General features: G+C 23.1%; 3 protein-coding genes across 3 annotated transcripts; 2 read left to right on the plus strand and 1 right to left on the minus strand.

Annotated features, from left to right (window-relative positions):
- The first annotated feature begins 7,929 nt into the window (after positions 1 to 7,929).
- LOC105360973 (phosphoserine aminotransferase) lies at positions 7,930 to 11,714 on the plus strand. Its single transcript, XM_011498023.1, has 7 exons — positions 7,930 to 8,353; positions 8,722 to 8,852; positions 10,362 to 10,474; positions 10,560 to 10,721; positions 10,893 to 10,987; positions 11,052 to 11,221; positions 11,309 to 11,714. The coding sequence occupies exons 1-7, from the start codon at positions 8,288 to 8,290 to the stop codon at positions 11,667 to 11,669; spliced, it is 1,098 nt and encodes a 365-aa protein (XP_011496325.1). The 5' UTR covers positions 7,930 to 8,287; the 3' UTR covers positions 11,670 to 11,714.
- A 2,190-nt stretch (positions 11,715 to 13,904) lies between these two features.
- Positions 13,905 to 14,926, plus strand: Trs23 (trafficking protein particle complex subunit 4-like protein Trs23). Its single transcript, XM_011498025.1, has 2 exons — positions 13,905 to 14,187; positions 14,399 to 14,926. The coding sequence occupies exons 1-2, from the start codon at positions 14,013 to 14,015 to the stop codon at positions 14,875 to 14,877; spliced, it is 654 nt and encodes a 217-aa protein (XP_011496327.1). The 5' UTR covers positions 13,905 to 14,012; the 3' UTR covers positions 14,878 to 14,926.
- Positions 14,927 to 15,089: 163 nt separating this feature from the next.
- LOC105360975 (xanthine dehydrogenase rosy) lies at positions 15,090 to 25,221 on the minus strand. The gene is made up of 24 exons (XM_011498026.1): positions 25,085 to 25,221; positions 23,846 to 23,903; positions 22,667 to 22,763; positions 21,867 to 22,102; positions 21,010 to 21,251; positions 20,794 to 20,935; positions 20,411 to 20,578; positions 20,242 to 20,318; positions 19,950 to 20,156; positions 19,678 to 19,862; positions 19,379 to 19,492; positions 19,168 to 19,309; positions 18,787 to 19,083; positions 18,254 to 18,376; positions 17,845 to 18,197; positions 17,113 to 17,287; positions 16,848 to 17,039; positions 16,629 to 16,774; positions 16,372 to 16,549; positions 16,160 to 16,288; positions 15,849 to 16,091; positions 15,499 to 15,753; positions 15,255 to 15,422; positions 15,090 to 15,175 (listed from the first exon to the last, which is right to left on the minus strand). The coding sequence occupies exons 1-24, from the start codon at positions 25,187 to 25,189 to the stop codon at positions 15,131 to 15,133; spliced, it is 4,077 nt and encodes a 1,358-aa protein (XP_011496328.1). The 5' UTR covers positions 25,190 to 25,221; the 3' UTR covers positions 15,090 to 15,130.
- Positions 25,222 to 26,917: the final 1,696 nt, after the last annotated feature.

Raw genomic sequence — 26,917 nt, forward strand, 5'->3', positions numbered from 1 at the left:
CTGTACAAATAAAGGGGAAACACGAATTAGTGACTTCTGTTTCTTCAACGTACTCTGTTGACAGGATGAAAGCCGGCGAGCGAATTGCGATAGGCAACTATTGTTGTGCATTATATAATGAATAAAAAAAAAGTGCATTGGATTGCCGGCTTCCGGGTTAAAAATAATGGACGGTTCCTTAATTTTTCAATGATGCGTCTTGTCTGTCATTTTTGTCACTGCCATCTCACTCTTTCACCCTCTTTCACTCTCACGCACACATGCAACGCATATGCAAAATTCTCTTTGTACATATGTCTATCACTGTTTATTATATTTTCCTTACCTTATGAAATAAGCGTAAGACCACTACAGACATGACATTTGTATTTTAGAATTTATTTTACAAAAAAATTAAATTTTTATAAAAATTCCTATTATATCGGTTTTTATATAAAAAATAATCATATATTATTCTTAGTTAAGAAATTAAAATACATAAAAACATCATACTGTATTAAATCTCCTCATTAATTCTATTGATATAAAAATACTACACACTATTATTATTTATATTGATTGATACGACCTTTTATAATACTTAATTATCTTGTAATTATATTATATACTTCTTAAAATATAACTATATTTGAAATATTGAAGCAATCAATTAATATTTCGTGGTAAATTTATGTAAAAAAAATGAAAAAGATGAAAATCTTTGTTCCTTTTAAGATAGTGTTTCGTAGTCACTAACAGTTTAATTAACTTGTAAATGTATTGATAATTTTTTAAATAAAATAAAAAATTAAACATTACAAATTTAACATTTTGATAATAAATTAAATAAATAATTAAATTTAATGCAAATAATCATTTATTTGAACGTTATGACTATAAATGAAAAATTTATTTTTTTCTAAATTAATTATATAAAACACGTATTTAAATGAATAATAAAAAATAATAAATAACGAAAATAAATATAAGTAGTTGATATAATATATAATATATTTAATTTATAAAACAAATTTAGAGATATCTTTTCTATAACCAGATTTGAAACTAAACAAACCTATGATTGATATATATATATATATATATATATATTAGGAACTACTCCATTAAAAAATTCTAAGAATTGGTTATGACGTACCTCTCCTACCGATATAAAAATATATTAATATAAACACATTAATAATCCAAAATATGATTTTTGGAATATAAATGAATATTTATGTGATAAAAAAGATGTATTTCGCAATAAAATTAACTGTATAATATTGTAAATTGACAATAAATTACAAATTTATGCAATATTTAAAAAATTAACTACAAATAAATATATATATATATATATATTCAAAATAAAATTATATAAAAAGAATTTAAATGAAATAAAATTCTTTTGATTACTTCACATTTAATTAATTTTTATACAATTAACAAAAACTTATGTAAAACATTTGCCAGCAATATTTAAAGTTCTCTCACAAAAGAATTATTGTATTAAACTCAACTTGTTTAATGGAATACTGTCGTAATTTATATTGAATTTTTATTATTCTTTTTTATATAAAATTTTACATAAAATTTTGAAACTTCTCATTTAAACAATTTACTGAAATTTTAAATTTTAGTATTACAAATTTTCTTGGAATTCAATAATTTAATTATTAATAAATTTTTGACATTATTATTATGAAAAGCTAGAATTTAACTAAAATTTGCTTATAATATTTTTAATTTATATTAAAGAATAGACAATTTTTGTCATCATTATAAAAAATGTTTCTGAAAATTATTAATTAGATTTAAGATATTTGGAAAAGTATTGTATAATGCTAATACTTTCTTGGGCAAGTAAAAAAATCAAAATGCTTAGATAAATATCACCTACACATTTATACACGTAAAACGCACGTGCGTCCAAAGGCAAGCTACATGGCTTATAGAAATATAAAATATTTGATTTCTACAACTATTATAAGAAATGTTTCAAAAATTATTTTCTAAATACTTTTTTGTATTAATTATACATATAAATAACTGTAATAAATGAATTATAATACACGTACATAAAAAATTTTAACCGAATTAATCATTATAAAATTTTATAAACGTTAATTTATCATTACATGTTTCTCACAAGCTCTTCAAGATTATTATTTATTTCTATGCATATGTGTATGGTCTTTCTCTTCCATATTAATAATTCACATTTTGTATATGCACCTAACCAATATTTAGAGGCGAGATCTTATTTCCTGCAACATATTTTTTAGGTTATAAGCTTCCAGAAACAGTAAGTGGCTAGTCAATTCTACTTCAATTGCTTTATATTTTTTTAATTGTTTAGAAGACTAATCATCTAGCGATCATAGACAATCCACTACCTTTTCTTTATCGTTATTCGTTATATTGTGCTAAATATAAATAATGCAATGAATTATTATATTTTAAAATAAATACCGGCTCAACATTTGTCAATATATTCTTTTATTCCTTTTTAATTGCTTATCCGTGTACGAAACGATACCATTATAATTTTTTAATATTTCGGTTTAATATTTAAAAATAATATGTATTTCTTTAAATTATTAATAATTTCTTTAAATTAAATATGATCAATAATTTTTCTAATGAAATTGACTAAATACTTAAGATGATTTTGCTTTTTTAAATATTTCACTGTTTATATTAATTTATTTTTAATTGTTTGAAGAATTTCAAATTAATATCAAAATCTGTGACGTTGAAAGCTTATGGCTCGTTAATAATAATAATAATAATAATAATAATAATAATAATAATAATAATAATAAACAATCTTGATGTTTTATATGTTCTACGTAGTTAATTTCATTTATTGAATAGACAATAAAAAGTATAGCTAAGAAAAATCATCGATTTGATCAAGATGTTTTTATAAATTACATTGGTTTTCTAATTGAATCAATTATTGTAATATTTAATTTATAATGAACTACGTGATATTCATTAGTAATGATAAACATATTATTTATTTTACGATAATATTTACGTGAAATTAAAAATTAAAATTATACGTTACATTAATCTTTCCGAGTTCATTCTTATTATATCATAAATAATTTTAAGTCATTAATACAATTTTTTACCAGATGTAATGATTAGAATTTAAAAATTCTTAAGCTGTTAGTATAAAAAATAGCCTTGACATAAATTCCTCTAGATATAAAAATCTTGTAAATGTAAATGCATTTAAATTAAATTTAAATAAAAATAAATATCAATATATCTCTCTAAAAATTATTAGATTATACAAAAAAAAAAAAATTAATTAGATTATTAATCTTTTTAAATATATGCAAATAAATATCCTGGTTCTATAATGCACAATCAAAATTAATTGAAATATTTAATAAAATAATTGTCTACCTAAGAATTAGAAAATCGTAAGGAAAAAATATACTTAAGAGTTAAAAAAATAATTTTATACGAAAATCGTTGGTAATTCATTGTATAATTTCAAACATGTAAATTTTTTAAATTATATAAAGACAAATTAATTCTAAAACGCAAAGCAAACTGAAATTTATTAAAAATATATTTATTTTCTGAAGTCATTGTTTATTATAATCAATTGTTGCTCGCTTAGAAGAATATTTTAGAACTAAGCCAACGCCAATTTTATACTTGCTGATTATATCTTATTTATTACGAATAAGTGTAATTACAAAATACGTACTAAAACTAAATAAAAATAGTTTTGATCACTTTAAACAAATACCCATATCATTTTATGAAGTTTTTACAGTCAATACAATTTTAAAATCTATTGTTGCTGACTAGGAAACTTTCATATAAAAATATTTCGTAGGTTTTAAAAATTATTATGTTATTCAAGGTACTATATAATTCATTCGATTAATGCTATAATTAAAGAATACTCTTGTATTGATATATTTTGAATGATTACTAATCTAACCAAACTAGATATATTGGGAATATGTCATTTTTACGCATTGCGTTCTAATCAAATAACGTAATATTAAATATGATATATTTTATGAAAATATAAACTTACTAAATACGGATTTAAAATAGCACATAACTACATCATTGCTTTTAATTAAAACATAAACTTATCGCACCTATAAATAATCTCTAAGAGGAAAATCATTATTTATCAAAGATAAATATTTCTAATCGTTAAGAATTTACTACACCGATCGTTTGATTACCAATTTCCATGATAATTTCGATAATGGAACAGAAGGTGAATGCTTAATCGGCGATCCACCAAAAAACTTTATTAAAGATCTTGTGGAGCATGCGCATATCATAAATTAATCTAATGTACTAAAAAAAAAAAAACGTGATTTCTTCAATGCCGAAGCATGTAATATTTCGAAATTATTTGAATATTATTCTTTTAATATCTTCTAATGTAGACCATTACTATTTGAATTCCGTATTACGCCATACCCCATAATAATATTCAACTTGAATGAAACTATCGTCGAGTGTTATCTAAATTTTTTTATATACGTACATAAAGTCGGCATAACCTCTAAACTTTCTAGACAATTATAAAAATTTTCGTTAGTGAATTAAATTTAATCAGAGACTATATTTTTCTATACAATGTAAATCGAAAATTCTAATGTTTATTTTTATTCTAACTCATTTTTTAATAATGTTATAAACGAATGAAGGAAAAAAATAATTTATAATATAATAATTAATAATTTCCTATACTAATATAATCGTATTTTCCTTAAATATAATCATTAATTTAATGCACTAACAATAAACCACCGGAAAAATTTATAATAGTCGAATTGTCAAAATTTGCAGCAGAATAGTGCAAAGTGAATTTTTAAGACTGGTGAATATTCGGAAATACACATAATAAAATTTTGAATATATTTTAACAGATCTGTAGCACTAAATTAATAACCGGAACGATTGCGTTAGAATAATGATGAAAATTTCGTAAAATTTCACACCGGTAAATAATACTTATGATAATTATTGAATGAATATTAATTCTACTTTTTTTTTACCTTATTTAATAAGTATCGAGTAAGAAAAGACAAAAATCACTTTCAGAAGATGTTAGCAAATCTACGGTTGGCTACTGACTGACATTTGGGGGGCACGGAAGGTCACTAGGCTCGGTGGTCGCACTCGGAAAGCAAAATCAAGGCCGCGCGCAGTGGTGCCATCACTATTGCTCATAATTAATTTAATACATCACTTATTTTAAAAACTCAGAAAGATATGATAAAACAGTACTTCGTATAGAAAAAAGATAATAAAAAAAAAAAGAAAAAAAAAGAACAAAAAAGAAAAAATTTGATCCGATAAATAAAGTGTAAGATTTCTTAATGACGACGATTTATTTAATCTATGCTTTAAGAAAATTTTTTGCAAATTCTTATCTTTTTTATGTTCAATTTTTATTGGCTATTCAATATACAAGTTCGAAACTAATCGATAATGAGAGGGTCAACATAAACGTTCGACGTTTTATTTTTCACTAAAAAAATATAAATAAAAATTCTTCGGTCATGTGAATCATTAATTATTGCCAATAAAAAATGTAAATTTGAGGTCTTCCAATAGTAATAGCATTTAAAGTATTAAATAAAAATAATTAGTAATGTAATGATAAGCTAATATAAAATTCTTTAATATTAATTCAATTCTGAAGTATTTGACACTATAAATGTTATCACTTTAAACTAAACTCTGTATCTATTGTAAGTGACTATGTCATTGCATGTTACATATTAAAAAACACAAATGGATAAAAATATTTCAGATTCGAAATTATATAACCGTAGAGATGCATACTATTTTGTATACAAAAAATAAATAATAATTAATAAGTATATAAATAAGAATAATGTAATGTACATGAAATAAAGCTATATTAGATTGTTTTAATTACAATAAGTAAATAAGGGCATAAAATTATATTTATATTGGCTTAGTGAACTAATTAATAAAGTATTAATATTTTTAATGGAATATATCATTATATTCAGCAAATTTATGATTTTTAAAAGAATAAAAAGAAATTTGCCGGACAAAAGAATTTTAAGTAAAATTTCAAAAACAATTTTTAAATTTCTTTTTATATATTATATACATATCGATCATTTGCTTTCTATTTTTCAATAATTTTTTAAGTGGTATTCTTATATAAAAATGTATTTATTGACTAGGACATTTATTTTAAATATTCTTTGGAATGGTTACAGTTTAATACAGTTATATTACTATTAAGACACTAATAATAATTTTAAGGGATAGGTACGTAAAATTGTACGTAACTGTAGAAAAACAAATTTTCATAACATTAGAAAAAAATTGAGAAAAGTCAAACATTTAGTTATACTATTTTATTTGAATAAAATTTTTTTTTTTTTTTTACATTAATTGAACATATTATTTAACTTTAATGAGATTAAATATATGTATCCATATACTTTTATTACATTTTACTTATAGAACATAATTATAATTATTTTTTATGATATAACATTGATAAGATTATATTTTGAAAATCCAATGACAATTTAAGAAAAAATTTTGTATTGTGTGGACAAACTCTTTCGGTATTTATTCCACATAATAAGTTATACGTAAAAATTCCCAACTCACAGATTACACATATTAGTAAGTACTAATTATAATTATATACTTGTGGAAGTTAAATAATTTTGAAGCTTTTGATCATTCGCACGTATTAATTTATAAATGAGCCTATTAGTCTTACTATTATCAGTAATGTTTATTAATAAAAAAAAAAATACATTTGATTTAGCAATATTTTATTATATTAAAATACATAAAAGACTTCAAAATATCATACAAATTATGCACGAATGAATGAAACAATCATCCTGCAAATATACATTTAATAGCAAGAATTTATATGTAATTTTTCATATAACGTAATAAATTTATTTAATTATCTATAATTTATTATATTATTCTCAGGATACTTAGATTTAGTAACTAAGGCAAAACTTTTATGATTTTAGAAAATTATGCAATGATAAATGAAAAATAATATAATTATCATACAATACACATAATAAAAGATTTAACTGAAATATAATAAGTTTGATTACTGCAACATATTAATATAAGATTATATTGTTCTGTGATTATCAAATAATGAAAAATATCAATATGATATTTTACAGAAACTCTTATTATTTTAGTATCTTATTATTTCGTAAAACATAAAGATTGTTTAACTAAGAAACAGTCACAGTAATTAAAAATAATTTTTAAGTTTTTTTTTTAGTAAATATATAGACAGTTATTTTATTTATATATATTATAGATGTATGAATCAAAAGAAATAGATATTTAAATAATTTGAAAAGATAGATTTAAAGAAAATCATACGAAATAAAAATTCAATATGATATATGTAATTGTTTGTTACAAATTTTAATAATGTTAAAGACATATCAACTGCCATCATCATAAGTACTTATGTAAAAGTTATTTTTTGTTAATTAATATTATATACTTATAAAAGTATTATAATTTAATAATGTTGATATACGCATAACTTGAATATATACTTGATTATATTCAATATATAACATATTGAATATAACATATGATATTGCGAAAATATTTACATATATTAAATACCGAAATGAACTTAATTGGAATTAAATAATAAATAGACGACTCATTGTTTGAATATTGCAAATTATTAAAATGTATATGCTTAAACACTTAAAATTATTGAAACTCTTGACCATAATTATTCTTTCTTTATTTTACAACCGCACATCTTTACTAGTGAAAATTGCTTATATTACTAAATGGAATATTCACTATCACTATCTGAGACATGATTGTAGAGTCAGGAAAACGGTTCTCAACTTTAAATATGTTAAGGAGTCATCGTATCTTCAACAAGAAAGCTGGTCAGACCACTATCGACATATGGGGGAACCTTCACTGACACTCACTTGGAAAATTAAGCCTCTTATTTTCGATTCCGTTCCAGTATAACATAAACCGAATAATAACTTTGAATTATTTATTATTATCATTATTAAGAATTTGTGTCCAAGACTCCTTACGTTTATACCTTTTTTTATATTTTTATATATATATATGATTTATCTTTATAGATCATATAATATCTAGATAAAAAATTACGAGACTATAAAATACAACAAATTGTTAGCTTTTGTGATAAGACGTGTGCATGGCGAAAATTATTATCAGTGAAACAAAATTTCGCTGTGTTTAAGTGCAAATAAAATAAAAATACTTGATAATGAGTGAGAAAATTTCAAATAAAGTTATTAATTTTGGTGCCGGTCCCGGAAAGCTTCCATTCGAGGTAAAAAAAACTTAATGATACTTAATAATTTTTTTCGTAAGTATGTATTATAAGAAATTAAAAATATAAATATGTTAAATTTAATTATTATCTTAAATGCTATAACTCGAAAATCAATTCATCAAACATTCCTACATATATTCCTAAGAAATGTATACAGATATATATATATATATATATATATTTCTTATACTTCTTAACATATAACTCTTTATAAATTTAAAATTTTCCTTATTTAATTATTTATAAATTTATATGAACGACCATTTAAAGTCTTCGTAATATAATGTTTCTATATTTTCTGTGAAAAATGAAGAATACAGTTATAAAATCAAAATTAGAATAATAATAGTATTTTATACTTGTAGGTACTAAAAGATGTTCAAAATGAGTTACTATCTTATGGAAATTCAAAAATAAGTATTTTGGAAATGAGTCATCGATCTAACGATTTCAAAAAAATAGTTGAAAATGCACAAAAAAGACTTACTGAGATTCTGTAAGTATTCTAATTTTATATACATGATCTATATATATATATAAATATGTATATATATATTGACTATACATTAAATTCTCTTATTTAAAAAAACAAAGTATATTATTATTAAGCACATAAGAAATTATATATTTTTACAGTTCTCAGTCATTATTATTATTATTATCACCTTAATTATATACTATTAAATGTGCCATAAACCTAAGTTATGGAATTATAATTGTAAATAAATAATGTCCAATGCGAACTGTATATAAATAATACAATTCACAACTATTTCTAATTATAAAGAATTTATAAATGTTGAATGTAAAACATCGGTTATTAAATTTATATAAATTTTTTAACATTTATCAAATGAATAATCGAAAATATGCAAATTGAAAACTTCAAATTTGGAAGAAAATATCGATAGATTATATTATTTCCTAAAACTAAAACTAAAAAAGATAAAAAATATAGACATAAACGAAAACAATATGCTAATTATCAATTAACTATATTATTTCTTATGTAAATTAAGTAAATTTCCCTTATTTATATTCACTATAATCTTATAAATAATTAAAATTAATAACAGATAAATTCTATATCAGTAGCACCTCGCCAGAAATAATGAAAAATATTTAACGTAAAAATGCTAATACATAAAAAGTTGTATATATACAATTTGTATATATACACAAGACATGCCGAATATTAAATTTTGAAAATTGTAAAAAAAAATTGTGAATTTCAAGATTGATTAACTTTTATAATACACACGATAATATTTTAAAGAAATAAAATTCTATTAATAGTTAGTAGGATAGATTTATTTATTAAGAATATTAAGTAAAAACTGTCATATATCGTATGTATAAATATTATAAATACGAATTTCAATTTTTCATAATTGTAATAATATTTATTTAAATATCCATTGATTAAACAAATTACGATAAAATTTTTGTTTTAATTGTAAATATAAATTAAATTAATGTAATTAATGCGAATGTGAATAAAAGCTTTTTAATATAAATTCAATATAAATAATTTAAACTTTTATTATTATTTTTAAATAATTATATAAAATATTTATAACAAAAGCACATAACCCAATATCATACTGAATTTGAAGATATGAAAATTTTTTTTAAATTGTTCGTTATTAATGTGCATATTTTCATTATTGTAAAACATTTTATAATAAAACAAACAAATTTTACTGTACAATATGTAATATTATGTATAATATATAAAAGTCTTGATATCATTACTTATAAAAAAGTATAAATAAATGCCAGTAACTCTTAATTTTTACATATAATATTTTTATAACATATCCGAATGACACCTTTTAATATTATAAAAACAAGTTTTTTATATTTTATCAATAAAAAATTAAAGACATGAAAAATTTTCATTAATACACTTGAATTATTTGTTATATTCTTTAATATTTTATATTAAATGGAGAATTAAAAAATCTGTGTATACATTATTTTTATTTTAATTTACAATTTATAGTAACATTCCTGAAAACTACAAAGTCATGTTTCTACAAGGTGGTGGAACTGGACTTTTTGCAGCAATCCCTCTTAATATGATGACAACTGGAAGTGCTGATTACATTGTCACAGGTTCATTAAAGTCAATTAGTAATTCATCATTACTTATCATCATTCATTCAAAGTTTGTTTTAATAGTCTTATGTGTCATTTCTAGGTACATGGTCAGCAAAAGCAGCAAAAGAAGCTTCTAAGTATGGAAAAGTAAATTTTGTAACACCTCCTACTAAGACATATACTGAAATTCCTAATAAATCTACTTGGACATTTAATCCAAATGCATCTTATGTTTATTATTGTGATAATGAAACAATTCATGGTAAGATCTTTTTTTATTTAGTTATTAATTTTTTAATGTAATTACTAATCATAATAAAAGCATAATAATATAAAAGATAACGTAAAAAATTAAATATTGTTATTTATATTATAATTATATGCATCATTATAATTATATTACAAAACTATTACAAATAAGAATTACTTTTAGGTATTGAATTTCATGATATTCCAGAAACAAAAGGAATTCCTTTAGTAGTTGATATGTCATCAAATTTTCTATCAAAACCTATAAAAATATCTAAAGTAAGTATATATGAAATTTGTATAAAAAAGTCATATTTTATAATAAAAAAATTTATATTTTTAGTTTGCTTTAATATTTGCTGGAGCTCAAAAAAATGTAGGACCTGCTGGTATTACAGTAGTTATTGTTCGGAAAGATTTTATTGGTTCAGCAATGCCAATATGTCCAAGCATCTTTGATTTTGCTGTAGTGTCAGCAGAAAATTCTATTCATAATACACCACCAGTTTTTCAGTGAGTTAACATAAATTTTAATAATTGCAACTAACTATTTTAATAATCATTATTGAATGAAATATTATTGATTTCACTTCATTTTAGAATTTATTTTGTTGGACAAGTTTTTGAATGGATTCATAAGAATGGTGGAGTAGAAAATATGAATATACTGGCTTCCAAAAAAAGTAAGCTTATTTATGATATAATAGAAGAATCGCAAGGCTTCTACCTTTGTCCTATTAAAAAAGACTGTCGAAGTAGAATGAATATACCCTTCAGAATAAAAAATAATGAAGAATTGGAAAATGCATTTGTTGCTGGAGCTATTGCTCTCAATATGCTACAACTAAAAGGACATCGTAGTGTTGGTGGTATTCGTGCATCACTTTATAATGCTGTAACATTTGAGGATGCACAAGTTCTAGCTAATTATATGAACAAATTTTATAAAGAGAACAATTGAGTTAAGCAATGTTACTTATAAAATCTAATCATTTTATTCAATTTTTATACATAAATTTCAAACATTGATTGTTTTGAAAAAATTCTTTACTTTTTATTATAATTATCTACATATAACTTTATAATTCTCCAACAAACCTACCTATTATTACCAAACTTTTATTTGATTCAACTATATTATATAATAATGAGCGATTTAGAAATATATCTTCATATAATATTTCCAATTTCTAATTTGCACCTACAACTGGCAATTAGTTATTTTATAATATTTAAATACTTATGTAGTAATTACTTCTTGATAAATACGGATAATACTTGTTTCAATTATTTAGTATGATCATAACTCATTCTATCAAAAAGGTTGTAAGAATTATGACTACTCATAATATTAAAATTATAAGAAATGTTTAATAGAAAACTTATTAGTTTAATCTTATAAATTATAATTAGAAGGAATAATTAAATTGCAATAAAATAAAATTTTTATCTATAACAATGCATAAATTCAATGTTCTAAATATAAACTAACGTGTAAGTTGAAAAATTGATACAATAGTTGTAATTGTAAGTTAATTAAGTCATAATACCATGTTACACATGCAGCACAACAAATCTCCAAAATTTCGTAAAATTTTAAAACAATTAAATTAGTTACCAATATCGTATATAAATTGTTCAATTTATTTTGATGATTTCAAAAAATACCTATTATATTAAACTTACATATTAAAATATTTTGTTTTTTTGATAAAGTATATTTAATAAAGTAATAAATACAAAATTGTAGAAATAATTAAAATAATTATAAAATTCGGGATATATGTTAAATCTAATGCTGAATTAATCTTTCTGAATAAAATATTGATTTAATTAAATATTTACAATGTTCTTTAAATTTCTTAAATTATAGCTTTTGCCAGGTTGAACTAATTTTATAATTTTAATTATAATTTTAATAATTATAATTTTATAAATTATAAGTTTTGCCAAGTTGAACCAATTTTAATCCATCACAAGTAATATTATTATTAACAACATTATCATAAAAATCCTGTAATAATATATAGGCAACGTATAAAATATTATTAACTTTCTTGAATAATCATAAATTCAATATAAGCAATGAGACTATTAAATCATACAAAATATATAATATCTTTCAATAATATCATATCTAAACTTTCAAAATATATTTTACTTATGTTTGGAGTTTGTCCTTCGTACTGTGTCTTGTTGGTTATGTTTGATAGCTGAAAAATGAATGCATTTAATTATTAATGCTTATATTTATTATCACTATATATTTTATTGTGTATTTTAAAAAATACTGAATGTAAAAAAATTTTTATTTACTTGCAATTTTTTAAGTCATGTAGTTACACTAATAAAAAATTTCAAAATAATAACAAATTCAAACAGCATTTAAAAACTGAAAATAAGTATTATCAGAAAAAATTCATAATTTAATATTAATAATTTTTATGGATAAAATTCACGTATAATAAACTTATTACATCACATTAAAAATAACTTTTTCCTTGTTCCAGCTATTTTCAAAACATAAAAATGTTTCATATAAATTACGTACTGAAAATATTTCATATTTTCGGTTACATTCATCGTATTTTAAAATATGTTTTGAAGATATTTCATTTAAAAATATATGTACATCGAATTCATCAAATGTCCGAATTAATTCTTAAAATATTAAAAAAAATTCAATTAATTATAATTTTAATATTTATAGAAATTAAAAATTGAAGAAAACTCAATTAATATGAATTTTTCGTCAATTGAAAAAAATTCTGGTAGCTTTTAACATTCAAATATTTCTTATTTAAATGTAAACGCACCTTTTAGTGACATTGACTGAATCTGACCAATATTCTGTGGAAATACTAAGCTTTCATATAAATGTTAACCTTCTAATGGCAAGTGAACAATAACTATTTGATTATTTAATTATTTATTATCTAGAAATAATTAGCTTATATATACACACTGTTATTTAATATCGCTAAATTATTTAATGTAATATATATATGCCTATGTGTGTGTATTTGGACGCGCGCGCGCGCGCGTGAATATGTGTATGGGTGTGTGTGTGTGTGTGTGTGAGTTCGTGTGTATGGTTTCGTGTGCATATAAAATATATATTAAATAGGTAATTTTTAATAAACCATTAAGACATTCGTTCAATATCCAAATTTTTTTAAATGTTTCCAGTGTAACACGATCGTATTAGAAACACTTGGTGTATTTAATTATAAAGTTGGTGTAAACTTAAGATAGACTATAGAACTGTTTAGAAAATATATAAAAAGTTGTATATATTTGCAAAATGGTGATTTATGGTGTTTATATAGTTTCTAAGTCTGGTGGCCTGATTTTTAATCACGATCACAATGTTCCGAAAATTGAAATTGAAAAGGTTTTCAATTATCCACTTGATATTAAATTAACTTACGAGAATAAAAAAATAGTTGTATCCTTTGGTCAAAGGGATGGAATAAATGGTATGTCATTAAATACATAAAATAATAATTTATTATCGTATAATATTTAAATATTTAGAATTATTACTATAAAATAACGTATGCAAATATTATAAAATATTAATTTTATAAAATAATAGTAGTTCATTTTAAATTTAATTGAATTTATGAAGATTTGAAATCTTTTTATTTATTTATATAATAAAATCTTTACAATTTCGTTTAATTGTAGTGGGCCATGTATTAGCAGCTGTTAATGGTCAACCAGTGACTGCAAAAGAATTAGAAGATGGTAGAAATGTTTTAGAAATGCTTGAGAAGTCTGAGAATTTTCCTATAACCTTAAAATTTACTCGATCAAAGATGACTACAAATGAAAAGATTTTCTTAGCCTCAATGTTTTATCCACTTTTTGCCATTGCAAGTCAACTTAGTCCAGAACCTAGATGCTCTGGTATTGAAGTACTTGAAGCTGACACTTTTCGATTATATTGCTATCAAACCTTAACCGGTGTGAAATTTATGATTATTTCTGAACCATCTCAGCCAGGAATGGAAATTTTATCAAAAAAAGTATACGAATTGTATGCAGATTATGCATTGAAGAACCCTTTTTATTCATTAGAAATGCCAATTCGTTGTGAACTTTTTGAAACAAATTTACAAACTCTTTTAGAAGCTGTTGAAAAATCTGGTATAAGTAATGTTTAATTTAAATATAACTAATAACTAATTGTAAATAATACAAATTAGAAATAATACAACGGTATTGTAATTTAAAGAATTGTACATAAATTGTATATAAATTCATATTTCTACGTTAGAAGTACATAATACTACATAAAATTTGATAATAAAATAGATTTCATTTTTTTATTTAAAGTATAAGACATAATATATATTTATTAAACAATATGTATGTACGTAAATACATGGTTATATTTATCTTTATACATAATAGTCTCTATGGCACTATGTTCCAAGCTTTTTTTCCATCTCCGTTTTCAATCTAAATTAACCCAATTGTTAATCAAAAGATTAATTAAAATATTTGCAACTTGTCATCGATAACCTTTTAAATTTCTTACCTTTTTTATAAGTGGATCGATACAGGCCATCCTTATACGAGCAGCAGTTGCTGGTGAATCTAATCTAAAATATCCATGAATATTCATTTCAGCTCGAGATGCTTTAATAGCTTCTTTGATTGCGAAAAAAACAGAAGATGCTAAAAATAATGGTGGTTCTCCTACAGCCTAGAAATTTATTTGTTTCAACTACTGCCTAATCCCTTACACCAAAGTAGTAAAGTAATAAAATTATCAGCTTTACCTTTGATGAAAACACTGCTCTAGGATTAGAAACTCCTTTTAATAATGATACATTAAATTCTAAAGGAATATCTGTAAATGCTGGTATTTTATAAGTTCCTGGACCTCGACTAAAAAGAATTCCTGTTGGAGAATAAATCATTTCTTCCATAGTAAATAATCCATAGCCTTGAATGAATCCACCTTCTACCTGACCAATATCTATAGCTGGATTTAAACTCTCTCCAAGATCCATTACAATGTCAATTTGTAAAACCTTCAAAGTACAATACATATGTATAATATGAAATTGTATACAAACTAAAACCAAAAAAAAAAAAAATGAATGAAAAAGGCATTGTAATGTTGTACCTGATGATCCCCGGTAAGGCAATCAATTTCAACCTCGGCACAAGCAGTGCCATATGTAAAATAGTTAAATACCATTCCAGTATTTGTAGCCATACTATAGCCTATATTGGGAGTTTTATAAAATCCAGTTGCCGACAGACTAACTCTATCCAAATAAGCTTTATTTATCCACTTTTCCCACGTTCCATTTGGATCAGAATCTATGATATATTGGATACGATTCATAATTTCTTTGCATGCATTCTATAAAGAGATAAAATTAATGACGGTGGTAATACATAAAATTTATTATGCAAAATATTGTTTATTACCATAACAGCCATTCCATTTAAATCTGAACCTGCACTAGCTGCTGTTGCTGAAGTATTTGGAACTTTGTCTACGGCTGTTTCAGACACGTGTATTTTATCTGGGTTTACTTTTAAAATTCGACTAGCTACCTGCATCAATTTTATAATATTAAATAAAATTATTGTAATTATTTTATTGTTAAATTACAATAATCAATAATAGGCTTGAAAACCTGAATCATTTTTGTATGCAATCCTTGACCCATTTCAACACCCCCGTGACTCACAAGTACAGAGCCGTCAGTGTATATGTGAATGAGTGCCGCACTTTGATTTAAAAAAAGTGTTGTAAATGAAATGCCAAATTTTGTAGGCACAACAGCAAAACCTCTTTTTCTGAATCTGTGCTCTCTAAAATAGTGAATAATTTTTAATGAATACAATATGAGCACTATAATTTGAATTATTAAGATATAATTTGAATAATTACCTATTGAATTTCTCTACTTTTTCTATTCGTTCTTTATAGTTTGCTGAAGCAAGACATTCGGTCCAACATTGTCTCAATGTACAATTTTCAAGTTTTTGCTGATAGTGAGTTACATCCCCTTCTTTGTATAAATTCATTTCTGAAATCTTTATTAAAAATATTTATAAAAAAAACATTTATCATAAATTTAATTTAGTTTCATAAAATTTACTAATGTACTTGAATAACATCGCGGCCCAGATAATCTGCGATATGACGAATAATATGTTCAGCAGCAAACATTCCTTGAGGTCCGCCAAAACCTCGAAAAGCTGTATTAGATGGTAAATTAGTTTTGCACAAGTATCCATAAACTTTAACAGCGGGTATTTTGTAAGAATTTTCAAAATGAAACATGGCACGGTCTAAAACCTATTTGAATATAATATTATTAAATGTAAATTGAACGATATAAACATTTTTAATCCATCGTATGTATGCTTACAGAGGTTGAGAGATCTAAGGAATAACCAACATTACTGTAAATATGAATTTCTATGGCATTGATTAAACCATTGTTGGTAAACCCGACTTTATATTTATGCAGAAATGGATGTCTTGTTCCACTCATCATCATATCTTCGTCTCGATCTAACATGCATCTCACTGGTTTTCTTAATCTGATGAAAAAAAATTTAATGAATTACATCATTGGTATATGCATTTAGTCGGTGTTATATTAATTAACTTTCAACATAATTCTATCAAGTATTTTCATAGTAAATAATTTTTAAAATGCTGAGAGTTACAATTTAATGACAAATTTCAATAGTATTGAAGCAGCCACTTGGTGAAGTTTAAATTAAAAATTATATAAATAATTAAGTAAACATTACAAAACTGAACAATGAACATCTTGTTAGATCATAAAAATAAATTTTATATAAACATTTTATCATTAGATATAATGCTCATTTTTTTCTATATATGTATAATGACATAATTAATATTGTAATGACTAATTAAAGAAATATTATTATCATAATAAACAAATAATCATTAGTATAATGTACAATTTACTTGTAATATTTTAATGTTCAATATTTTCTTATTCTCTTCTCGTTGTAAGTTTTAAGATATGGCAGTATCAATATATTGTATCACTTCTTGATAAAATTATTTTTAAAAAGTACTAAAACATATGTTTTACAAAAGTAACGTCGGAATTATGTGTTACCTATGAGCTGCAAACGCGACGGGCAAAGCAACAAGTTGTGATCGAGATTCTTTCCCACCAAAGCCACCACCTATTCTCTTTACACGAACATTAATCCTATTAATGTGTACATCAAGGACATGTGCAACGAGCTTTTGAATTTCGGAAGGATGTTGCGTTGAACAGAAAATTTCCAATTCGTCTTCTTCGCGTGGAATTGCAAGCGAACAATGTGTCTCTAAGTAAAAATGTTCTTGACCGCCAATTCTCACTTCGCCCTCTAACACGTGATGAGAATTTGTAAATGCTTTGTCAACATCTCCTACTATAATTTTTTTATCGCTTTCGTAAAAAGAATTAGCTTTTATTGCGTCCTAAAAATAAAAACTTTTAATTGAAACATTTAAGATTAATAGCTGAATTTTTATACCTCGATCGATATTATAATTGGTTCAAGATTATCATATTCTACTTTCACCATCTTAGCTGCTCTTTGAGCAGTTAACTGATCATTTGCTACAATCGCTCCAATTATCTGTCCTTGACTCGTTACCTATTCGAAATTTAAATCAAATGTAAACGTTGCTTAATTTTTTAATATTATTTTTGAAAATGAGTTGTCTATGTATAATAATACATGAAACTAATATACGATTGTTCGTCACCATTGCATTTATCACTACTAATAGTTCATACAACATTCATATTGAATAAACAAGGTGCAATTTTTAATGTTTTGCATAGTTTTATATGTTATTTCAATGAAAGATTCGCGTAGAAAAAAGAAAAGAAAAAAAAAAGAGTGACAATCTATGATTTTTCTTCTATTCGTATTTATTTTTATTTATTCTGCCGATTCTGTTTAATATACTTTATTACCTTTATAATTAAATTTAAATTTAAATATATTACGGTGTGCATATACTTATTTAATTTTTTTTTTCTTTTCTAATATTAATATACCCGCTCGGAAACGAATACTTCATCGTCATGAACAATTGAGCCAACGAATCTTCTTTCTTTTGGTATGTCATTCGCATCATAAAATGCTACAACCCCGTCCATGACAAGAGCTTCAGTTGGATCAATTTTTATAAGTTTTGCATGGGCTCTCGTTGACAGTACAAATGCCATATATAGTTCTCCAACTATTTTAGGCATATCATCCAAATATATGGCTTCTCCAGTCGCTTGTTTAAAGGCACTAGCATGAATAGTAGACTTTCCAACTAAATCAGTTGAATTATCGTTGGAAATAATCTAAATACATTAATTATTTATGCATACAGTGATATTTAATTTAATATTTCATTTAATGTTTGTTAAAATATTAGAATATAGTACTCTTTGATAGTATTGAGAGCTTTTCGGGGGAATATAGGAGAAGCCTTCGGCAGCAGATTCAAATTCTTTTGGCAAGGGTTCTAAATCGAGTACGTCGTTCCTGAGTCTCTTCATTATATGTACAAAACCTTTAAAAAATAAACTTAACAACAAAGATAATATTTATTTTATCACTATATTCATATTCGATATAAATATTTATCTTCAATACCTTAATGTTAAAGCTCGACGATATAAAATCATTCCGCCCGGAGCATCACCAGATAGTGGGAGTTCTTCTAGAAGCAAATTTGTAATAAATTCTACGATTTCTTCATTCCATTTCCTAAATACAACAAATACGTATTAAAAAAGAAAAGAATGAAATTACCATTTCACTAATTTCGTTATGCATAGAGTTCAGTGCCAAATTATTACATAAGGTATATGATTTACCATATATTGTAAAAAAATAATTTTTCCATATTATGAGCCATAATAAAATAAAGTTTTAATAAAAATTTTATTTACCGTCCTACCATAGCTTCACAAGTTTTTCTTGCTAAAATAGTAGTTGGCGCCATACCACCGAAAGCCATTAAACTTTTTTCAATAATATTCGTTCCACTCTCGAAGAAGACAGTCAGAGCTAAATTAACTATGGCAATGTCATCCTCTCTTCGTTTCGCTTGCTTATAAGCAACGAAGTATTGATTCTGAAAAATGTTAATTTCAATAAAATATTCAATCTTACCTTTAATACATAATTCATAATACGTAATTATACAAAATTGATTGATTACTGATATTGAATAAGGAATTTCTATCGATACTAATATCTCATCCGCAGCAATAATATTACGTCTATATCCTATAAAAAATGTATGATCCATTTTAATTCTTCTGTAACCCCTTTCTAAACTGCAAACATTCAATGTTACATCTGCAGCCATTAATACAGGATTCATATCGGATATCGGACTTCCTGTCATAATGTTACCCCCGAGCGCCTAGTTCAAAGTATTTTTAAAAATTTATTTTTGCAAGTCGTAAATGAATGATACTTAATCATTTTTAATTCAATGAGAAACTTACAGCGACATTTCTAATTTGTTTGCCAGCAAAGTAATGCAAAATTTCAACGGCTACTTTAAATATTCTTGTCTTGTATTCTAAAATGAAAAATTTTCAAACAAACATTTAATGTCAATGATGTCAATGATAAAAAATGATTTTTTTTTTTAATTTTAATATTGTGATTTACCAGGTTTTGTTTTTATTTGACATCTGAATATCTCATCTACTTCGGTCAAAGTTATACTCGCACCAATTTTTATTGCATTATCTAATTCGATTACTTCTCGCATTTCTTTGATTTGCGTAGGCGAAATCACAGCTGGATAGATGAAATTCTTAAATTTCATTTCTATACCTAAATATTATAAAGACAATTAAATAATAAGAAAATTAAATTAATGAAATTGAAATATAACGCATACAAATGAAATATATATTATAATAATTATATATATTATTATAATATAATGAAATATATATTATACATAATTAATTATTACTTCAAGCTAACGTGCCACAACAATATGGCTTCTATTTATCGCTATAAGAAATACAATTAAAAATCCATACCAACTTCTGTATTTCCTACGATGATTCTAGCGTTTGGAAATTGCTGCTTCAATATCAGAAGCTCTTTCAAACATGTTGGCCTATACCAAGTAATCTCTTTTCCTTTCAAAATTAAATATTCGTTATCGTATTTATCTGTTAACTAGTAATTCAATCATTGTGAATAATTAAAAATAATTTATGAGCATGATATTTTGTTCATTGATATTAAGTTACCTGTAGTTTTGGAGGAAATATTGGTTCTTGAGTAGAATCGTATGGTAAAAATTTTGATTTCAAAGGTTCAGTCGGCTCAGATGTGAACAATTTTTTACAGCAAGAGTCTCCCATTGAACAAACTTTTTCACTACTACTATTGACATTTATTTCCGCTATCCTTTGAGATTGTTCCCATTCCTCGGTATAAGTTTTGAATCCATCTATAATCGGTCTATATCCTGTACATCTACAAAGATTACCTTCAATGACATAACAATATATTATATTTCGTATTAACTTTTTTTTTTATTATGTAATATGTAATGAACATAACATAATAATAATTAATAATTATCGAAAAAGACTGAATTGTTATTTTTTTAATTTGTATTTTGATTCGATAAATAAAATGGCAACTTAAATAGCTCCATAGAGTCATAAATAAGAGATATTGAATAAAGTAGCAATAATGTGCTTCTAATAATGCATTTTGATACTATTACAAAAATTATTTTTTTGATTTATTCAATGTCATGTTATATGATACTGCGTAATATAATATTCATATTGAAATAAATATTTATACAATGTATAAAAAATTAAGTAAAAATATTGGGGAAGAAAAATGTACTGAAAAGTAAAGGAAGAATGACAAGATAATATGATTTGAAAAAGTAAAAATTGCGATTGTTTGGTATAAGCGAAATTCTTTCTTCTATCATATTATAAGCTTGAAATATACTACTGATACCAAACTATAATATATTTATTTTAAAATGAATTATTGTAATCAAATGATAAAAATATTATAGAGTTATAAAATTAAAAAGATATAATTGAAGTATGATTAATAACTAAGATGATGATTAACGAACCTTGAAAAGTAACTTCTAAATCATTCATTGTTGGCTTTGGCATACTTCTTAATAATGCATACATTGACATAACGATACCAGGAGTACAGAAACCACATTGCGAACCGTGTGATTTTGCTATTCGCTCTTGTATGGAGTGAAGTTTTGTTCTGGTACTACCAATACCTTCTATGGTAGTAACGGCCATACCATGCAAGGCACAAACTGGGACTAAACATGCATTTGCCGATATGTGACTAATTATCATGTAAGGTAGAGATGGTTTTGAAAATTGACAATCGGATTAATCTTGGTTTTTTCTTTTCTAAGATAAATCGATATAATAATATTAGTTGTATAAATATTTTTTAATTTAATTAATAGCCTAAAACATATGTATTATTCAATTTCAATTCAAACACTTCCAAGTGTGGAGCATTAATATTGCTGAGTAATTCAATACGAATCAATTATATTAATAAGCGAATTTTTACTAATAGTATTTACACGTGTAATTTTCTCTAATGTAATAAGAACTTCATTTAATACTTAGAATTATATTGTAATTTAATATTTCGAATAAGCACCTTCAGTATTATTGATAAAAATTATAATATTTAATGATTTAAATTATTTGAAATTTAAAATCTACAAATTACCTTTGTATATAGAAAAATCAATTTACCAATAATTTTATATAATATTTTTTTCATTATATGTACGCATTTTATCCAATTAGAAAATAAAACAAACGTGTATTATTATATTTCTTAATATCACTATAATCACAGTTTTCATCGTTATTATTATAAAAAGGATACATAATTTTATGTGAAGAACGGTGATATTTTGATATCATTACAGTACATGCACCGCATCCTCCTTCTGCACAACCTAATTTTGTACCAACTAAATATACTATGTTATTTTATTCAGATTCATATATTTGTATTGAAATAAACATGTGAATTATTAATATTTTATTTTATTATATTAAAAAATATATAATTGGATTTTTTAACGAAACATATTGAATTTAAAAAATTTTCTGAGAAAATCTATTTGATATTAAGTAATATGTTTTGAATATTTTTTCATATATTATTGGAAAATCTAAGTGAAAATAAATAATTGATATTTTTATAGTTGTTAAAATATAATAAAATTATTTGATTTTTTTTTTGTTGTAATATTACTTCCAATAATTAATATATAAGTAGTTATTAATCTTAAAAAATTGAATAGAAACATAAGAAATCACATACGGACGACTTGAAAAATATATTGAATTGCTCCTATGGATATAAATAATTATTTTTAAAAAAATTTACAATTAATTTAGTCATTATTAATAATGTCAAATATTACACATTACATTAAATAGAAATTCTTTTACTTAATTCATTATAATAAGTTAAAATACATACATTTCAAGTCCAAATGTTTAATTTGGATCAAAATATTTTATTTGCTTAAAAAAATGTTTCTATTATATTATATACATTCTATTATATATATATATAGTATATTAATATTTTAATTTACTGAATCATTTAGATATCGATTTTCACTCGAATGTATTACAATCGCGACATTATGCACGAGAGTATTTTCATACATTGTAAATTATTTGCATGGATATTCAATGGAAATAATATGCAGCTAAAATAAAATTACAAAAATTAATATTAATTTAAGTATATAATTCTAAACGAATGTTTATACGTATTATCAATAAAGTTAAAAATATATTTTTTAAGATAAATTGCAATTATATAATACAGTATTATTACAATGATTTACAGATTTAGTTACTGATTTTTCAATTTAAATAATAATTAATAATAATTAATAATTAATAATTAATCGTAAACAAATATCCACATTCATAATTTAAGTTGTAATAATTGTATTGTAATAATTTAAGCATTTAATTATATATGTTTAAAATATTTCATTTTTCTTTTAGCTGTCATGCAATTGAAACGAAAAAAGGATACATTTGTTTCGTAAATAATAAATTAGCGTCCATATTGGGTCAACATTTTTTTCAATCACCTAAAAAGATATTCGTATAATATTTATTACTAGTATAATTATAATGTAATTATTATACAAGTTTTTGCTTAACTTAAAACTATAATATGAGAATATATGTAAATATATTTATATGATATTAATGATTAATTAATGTCTAGATAAAGAGATTGATACAAAGAAGTAAAAAAGGACGTTAAGGAAATAAATAAAAAAAAAATAATTATAGATATATTTAAGAATAATATATAGTTCTAGTAAGAGAAAAATCTAAATATTTAAATATAAAAGCGAAATAATACATTTAAACAATTATGTATAATAAATGATATTAAAAAATCTATTAAATTAAAGTAATATAAATAATATTTTATATTTGTGAACAGTTTTTTAATTTATTTAATAATAAAAGCATTGTTATTTACAAACATTTGTAAGATTGTAATACCTTCAAACAAAGATAGGTTAATATTAGCTTGATTTTTTTTGAGAGAGTTTAGCTGTTAGATCGTCAGAAATTAATAATCAATTTTTAAAACATGCAATTTTTAAAATATATATAAATTTAATTTTATAAATATTTATAAATTTTTTATATCAGCATATAAATATATTCAAATAGTAATATATCCATAACATTATATAACTAATTTGATAAAATGATAATTCCACCTTTGCAAAATATATATATTGAAATGTTATATTCTCGAATTTTTTCCTTATTAAAAAAACACTATTGTCAACACATAATATTCTAATTTAATTAAATAAACACTTTATTGGTCAATAATTATTATCCATTAGATATTAAATGTCTTTATTAATATTTATATGTTATATAAGTAATCCTATTTATCAGTATTCTATTTGGTCTATTGCTATGTGTTTTATCATTTCCTTACACATTTGATCTTACAAAAAAATAAAAGATAAAATAATAATATAATTAAAATTTATCAAAAATTTAATTTTTAAAATAAATTTTAAATATTAACAATGATATAATAGTTTTTATTTTTAAATTTCTATAGCATTGAAATTGTATGAATAAATTTCACGTACATTGTTGATGTAGATCTGGTACATATTATTGATATAACAAATTAAGTCAAGGGACCATTTCTTTTTTTTAAATACTTATTAATTTTTATATCGTATTAAAATAATATATATATGCTGTCCAATATAAAATATTTAAATACCTCTATGCCATTTACATAAAAAATAAGAATATTGCTAATATTTGACTGCTCATTTTGATTACAATCCTCTTCAGTACTTCTTTTGTTTTTGTTTCCTGAGTCCATGATTTGTATGTTTTGTTTTTTTTTCAGCTAGTTTATTTCTCTTTGGAAACCATAAATATGTAAAATTTTATATTTTATCTTTGCTTTTATTTATATTCTACACTGTAAAAATAATACAATACAGTATATTATTAAATTTCTTATTGATATTTTAAGTGAAGTTTAATTTAAATAAGTTTAATCATTTATATATTATAGAAAAAAAAATGAAATCATCTTAACAAAAATCTACACTAATTAATAATTATAAAATCATAATAGATTGTATTATACTTTTCATTACATATATATATATATATACATATAAACCATGAAATGTTTTCAGAATTACAACGAGTTTCAATAAATAAAGTGAAAATATTAAACATATATATGCTTCATATTCCTATTTTATTAACAATTATTGTAAACACCAATAACATTTTTTAATTATTGAATAATATAAAATTATTTTTCTTAAATTATTCCATTATTCTTTTAATTATATATTAATATTGTTTTTGTCATTTATTTCGAATTAATTAGTACATTTATTTTCAATCAACATCAACAATATTATCTATAAATTTTATTTATCTTTTCGTGAATGTCATATTCAATTTTAATTGTTTAATTAATTTGAATGCTGATGAATTTCTTTTCCTATTTTTATATTATTTTGATAATTTTAATGGCAAGAGAGTAGTAGTTTAACTTAAATACTTTATAAATATACTTGAATTTATTAAAATTAAATTTTTCTTATTTTATATAAAGTTTATAGTATCACACAGTCTTAAAGTTTATAACATATATTAAGTTGTAAAATAATAATGAGAAATAAATACATAAATATAATTAAATTTATGAAAAAAAACACTATTTAAAAAACAATATTAAATACATGTAAAATACATAATGAAAAATAATGTACATAAACAGATAAAAAAATGATAAGTATAAGTATCAAAAATAGCTGACACTGCAGGATCTCTCATAATACGTTGTCTTTTTTAATTGGTGAAAATAATACTTTTCAACATAATTAATACTTTTCTAAACACAGAAAATCAATATTTTGATAAAGCCAAATACATCCTTTAATACATACCATTTAGTGCTCAATAAGCTTATAACGCACGACTTTGTATACTTCTAACTATACACACTTGTTGTTCAACACTGGCTATGTATAAAGAGAAGCTCATATCATTTCGGTTACAAGTGTGTCTAAAATAAGATAGACCATAGACGGGAAATCAGAGAAGGGATAATCATTGGTGGAGGAAAGGAGATATATATATATATATATATATATATATATATATATATATATATAACACTATAAAGACAAAAATGAAAATGCAATTTGTATGAAGTGCTTGGTAAGCCTAGTTAAAATAATAACAAACAGAAATAAATGAAACTACAGCAATAATTAATGGGAAATAATATGCGCAGATGCAATTGCTTACACAGCATTTTACGTAATATAAGCATAAGCGAGTATATCTATTATTGCAATGAATTTTCTATCTGCAGTGTGGTTAATTTTCCATATATTTGTGTTTAAAATAGTAATTGAAAAAGAAAAATTTTTTTAAATAATAAAATAAATTAATATAAAATATAAATCATTCAGTGTGTCGCTATGTGTATGAGTGCGCGCGCGCGCATGTATGGCTCTGTGTGTGTGTGTGTGTGTGCATATGCTCGTATTTTATTCTATTATAATTTATATTTGAATCA

This window comes from Ceratosolen solmsi, unplaced genomic scaffold (assembly GCF_000503995.2).
Source record: "Ceratosolen solmsi marchali unplaced genomic scaffold, CerSol_1.0 scaffold14, whole genome shotgun sequence".
NCBI classification, from domain to species: Eukaryota; Metazoa; Arthropoda; class Insecta; order Hymenoptera; family Agaonidae; genus Ceratosolen; species Ceratosolen solmsi.

Excerpts from the sequence above, each read along its gene's own strand:
- LOC105360973 (XM_011498023.1), top strand. The coding sequence starts at position 8,288 with ATGAGTGAGAAAATTTCAAATAAAGTTATTAATTTTGGTGCCGGTCCC. Across the intron at positions 8,354-8,721 it reads CCGGAAAGCTTCCATTCGAG|GTACTAAAAGATGTTCAAAA; the intron begins GTAAAAAAAACT and ends TTATACTTGTAG. Across the intron at positions 11,222-11,308 it reads AATACACCACCAGTTTTTCA|AATTTATTTTGTTGGACAAG; the intron begins GTGAGTTAACAT and ends ACTTCATTTTAG.
- LOC105360975 (XM_011498026.1), bottom strand. The coding sequence starts at position 25,189 with ATGGACTCAGGAAACAAAAACAAAAGAAGTACTGAAGAGGATTGTAAT. Across the intron at positions 22,103-22,666 it reads CGTTCTTCACATAAAATTAT|TCACATATCGGCAAATGCAT; the intron begins GTATCCTTTTTA and ends CATGATAATTAG. Across the intron at positions 20,936-21,009 it reads TATTTCCTCCAAAACTACAG|TTAACAGATAAATACGATAA; the intron begins GTAACTTAATAT and ends TTGAATTACTAG.
- Trs23 (XM_011498025.1), top strand. The coding sequence starts at position 14,013 with ATGGTGATTTATGGTGTTTATATAGTTTCTAAGTCTGGTGGCCTGATT. Across the intron at positions 14,188-14,398 it reads TCAAAGGGATGGAATAAATG|TGGGCCATGTATTAGCAGCT; the intron begins GTATGTCATTAA and ends GTTTAATTGTAG.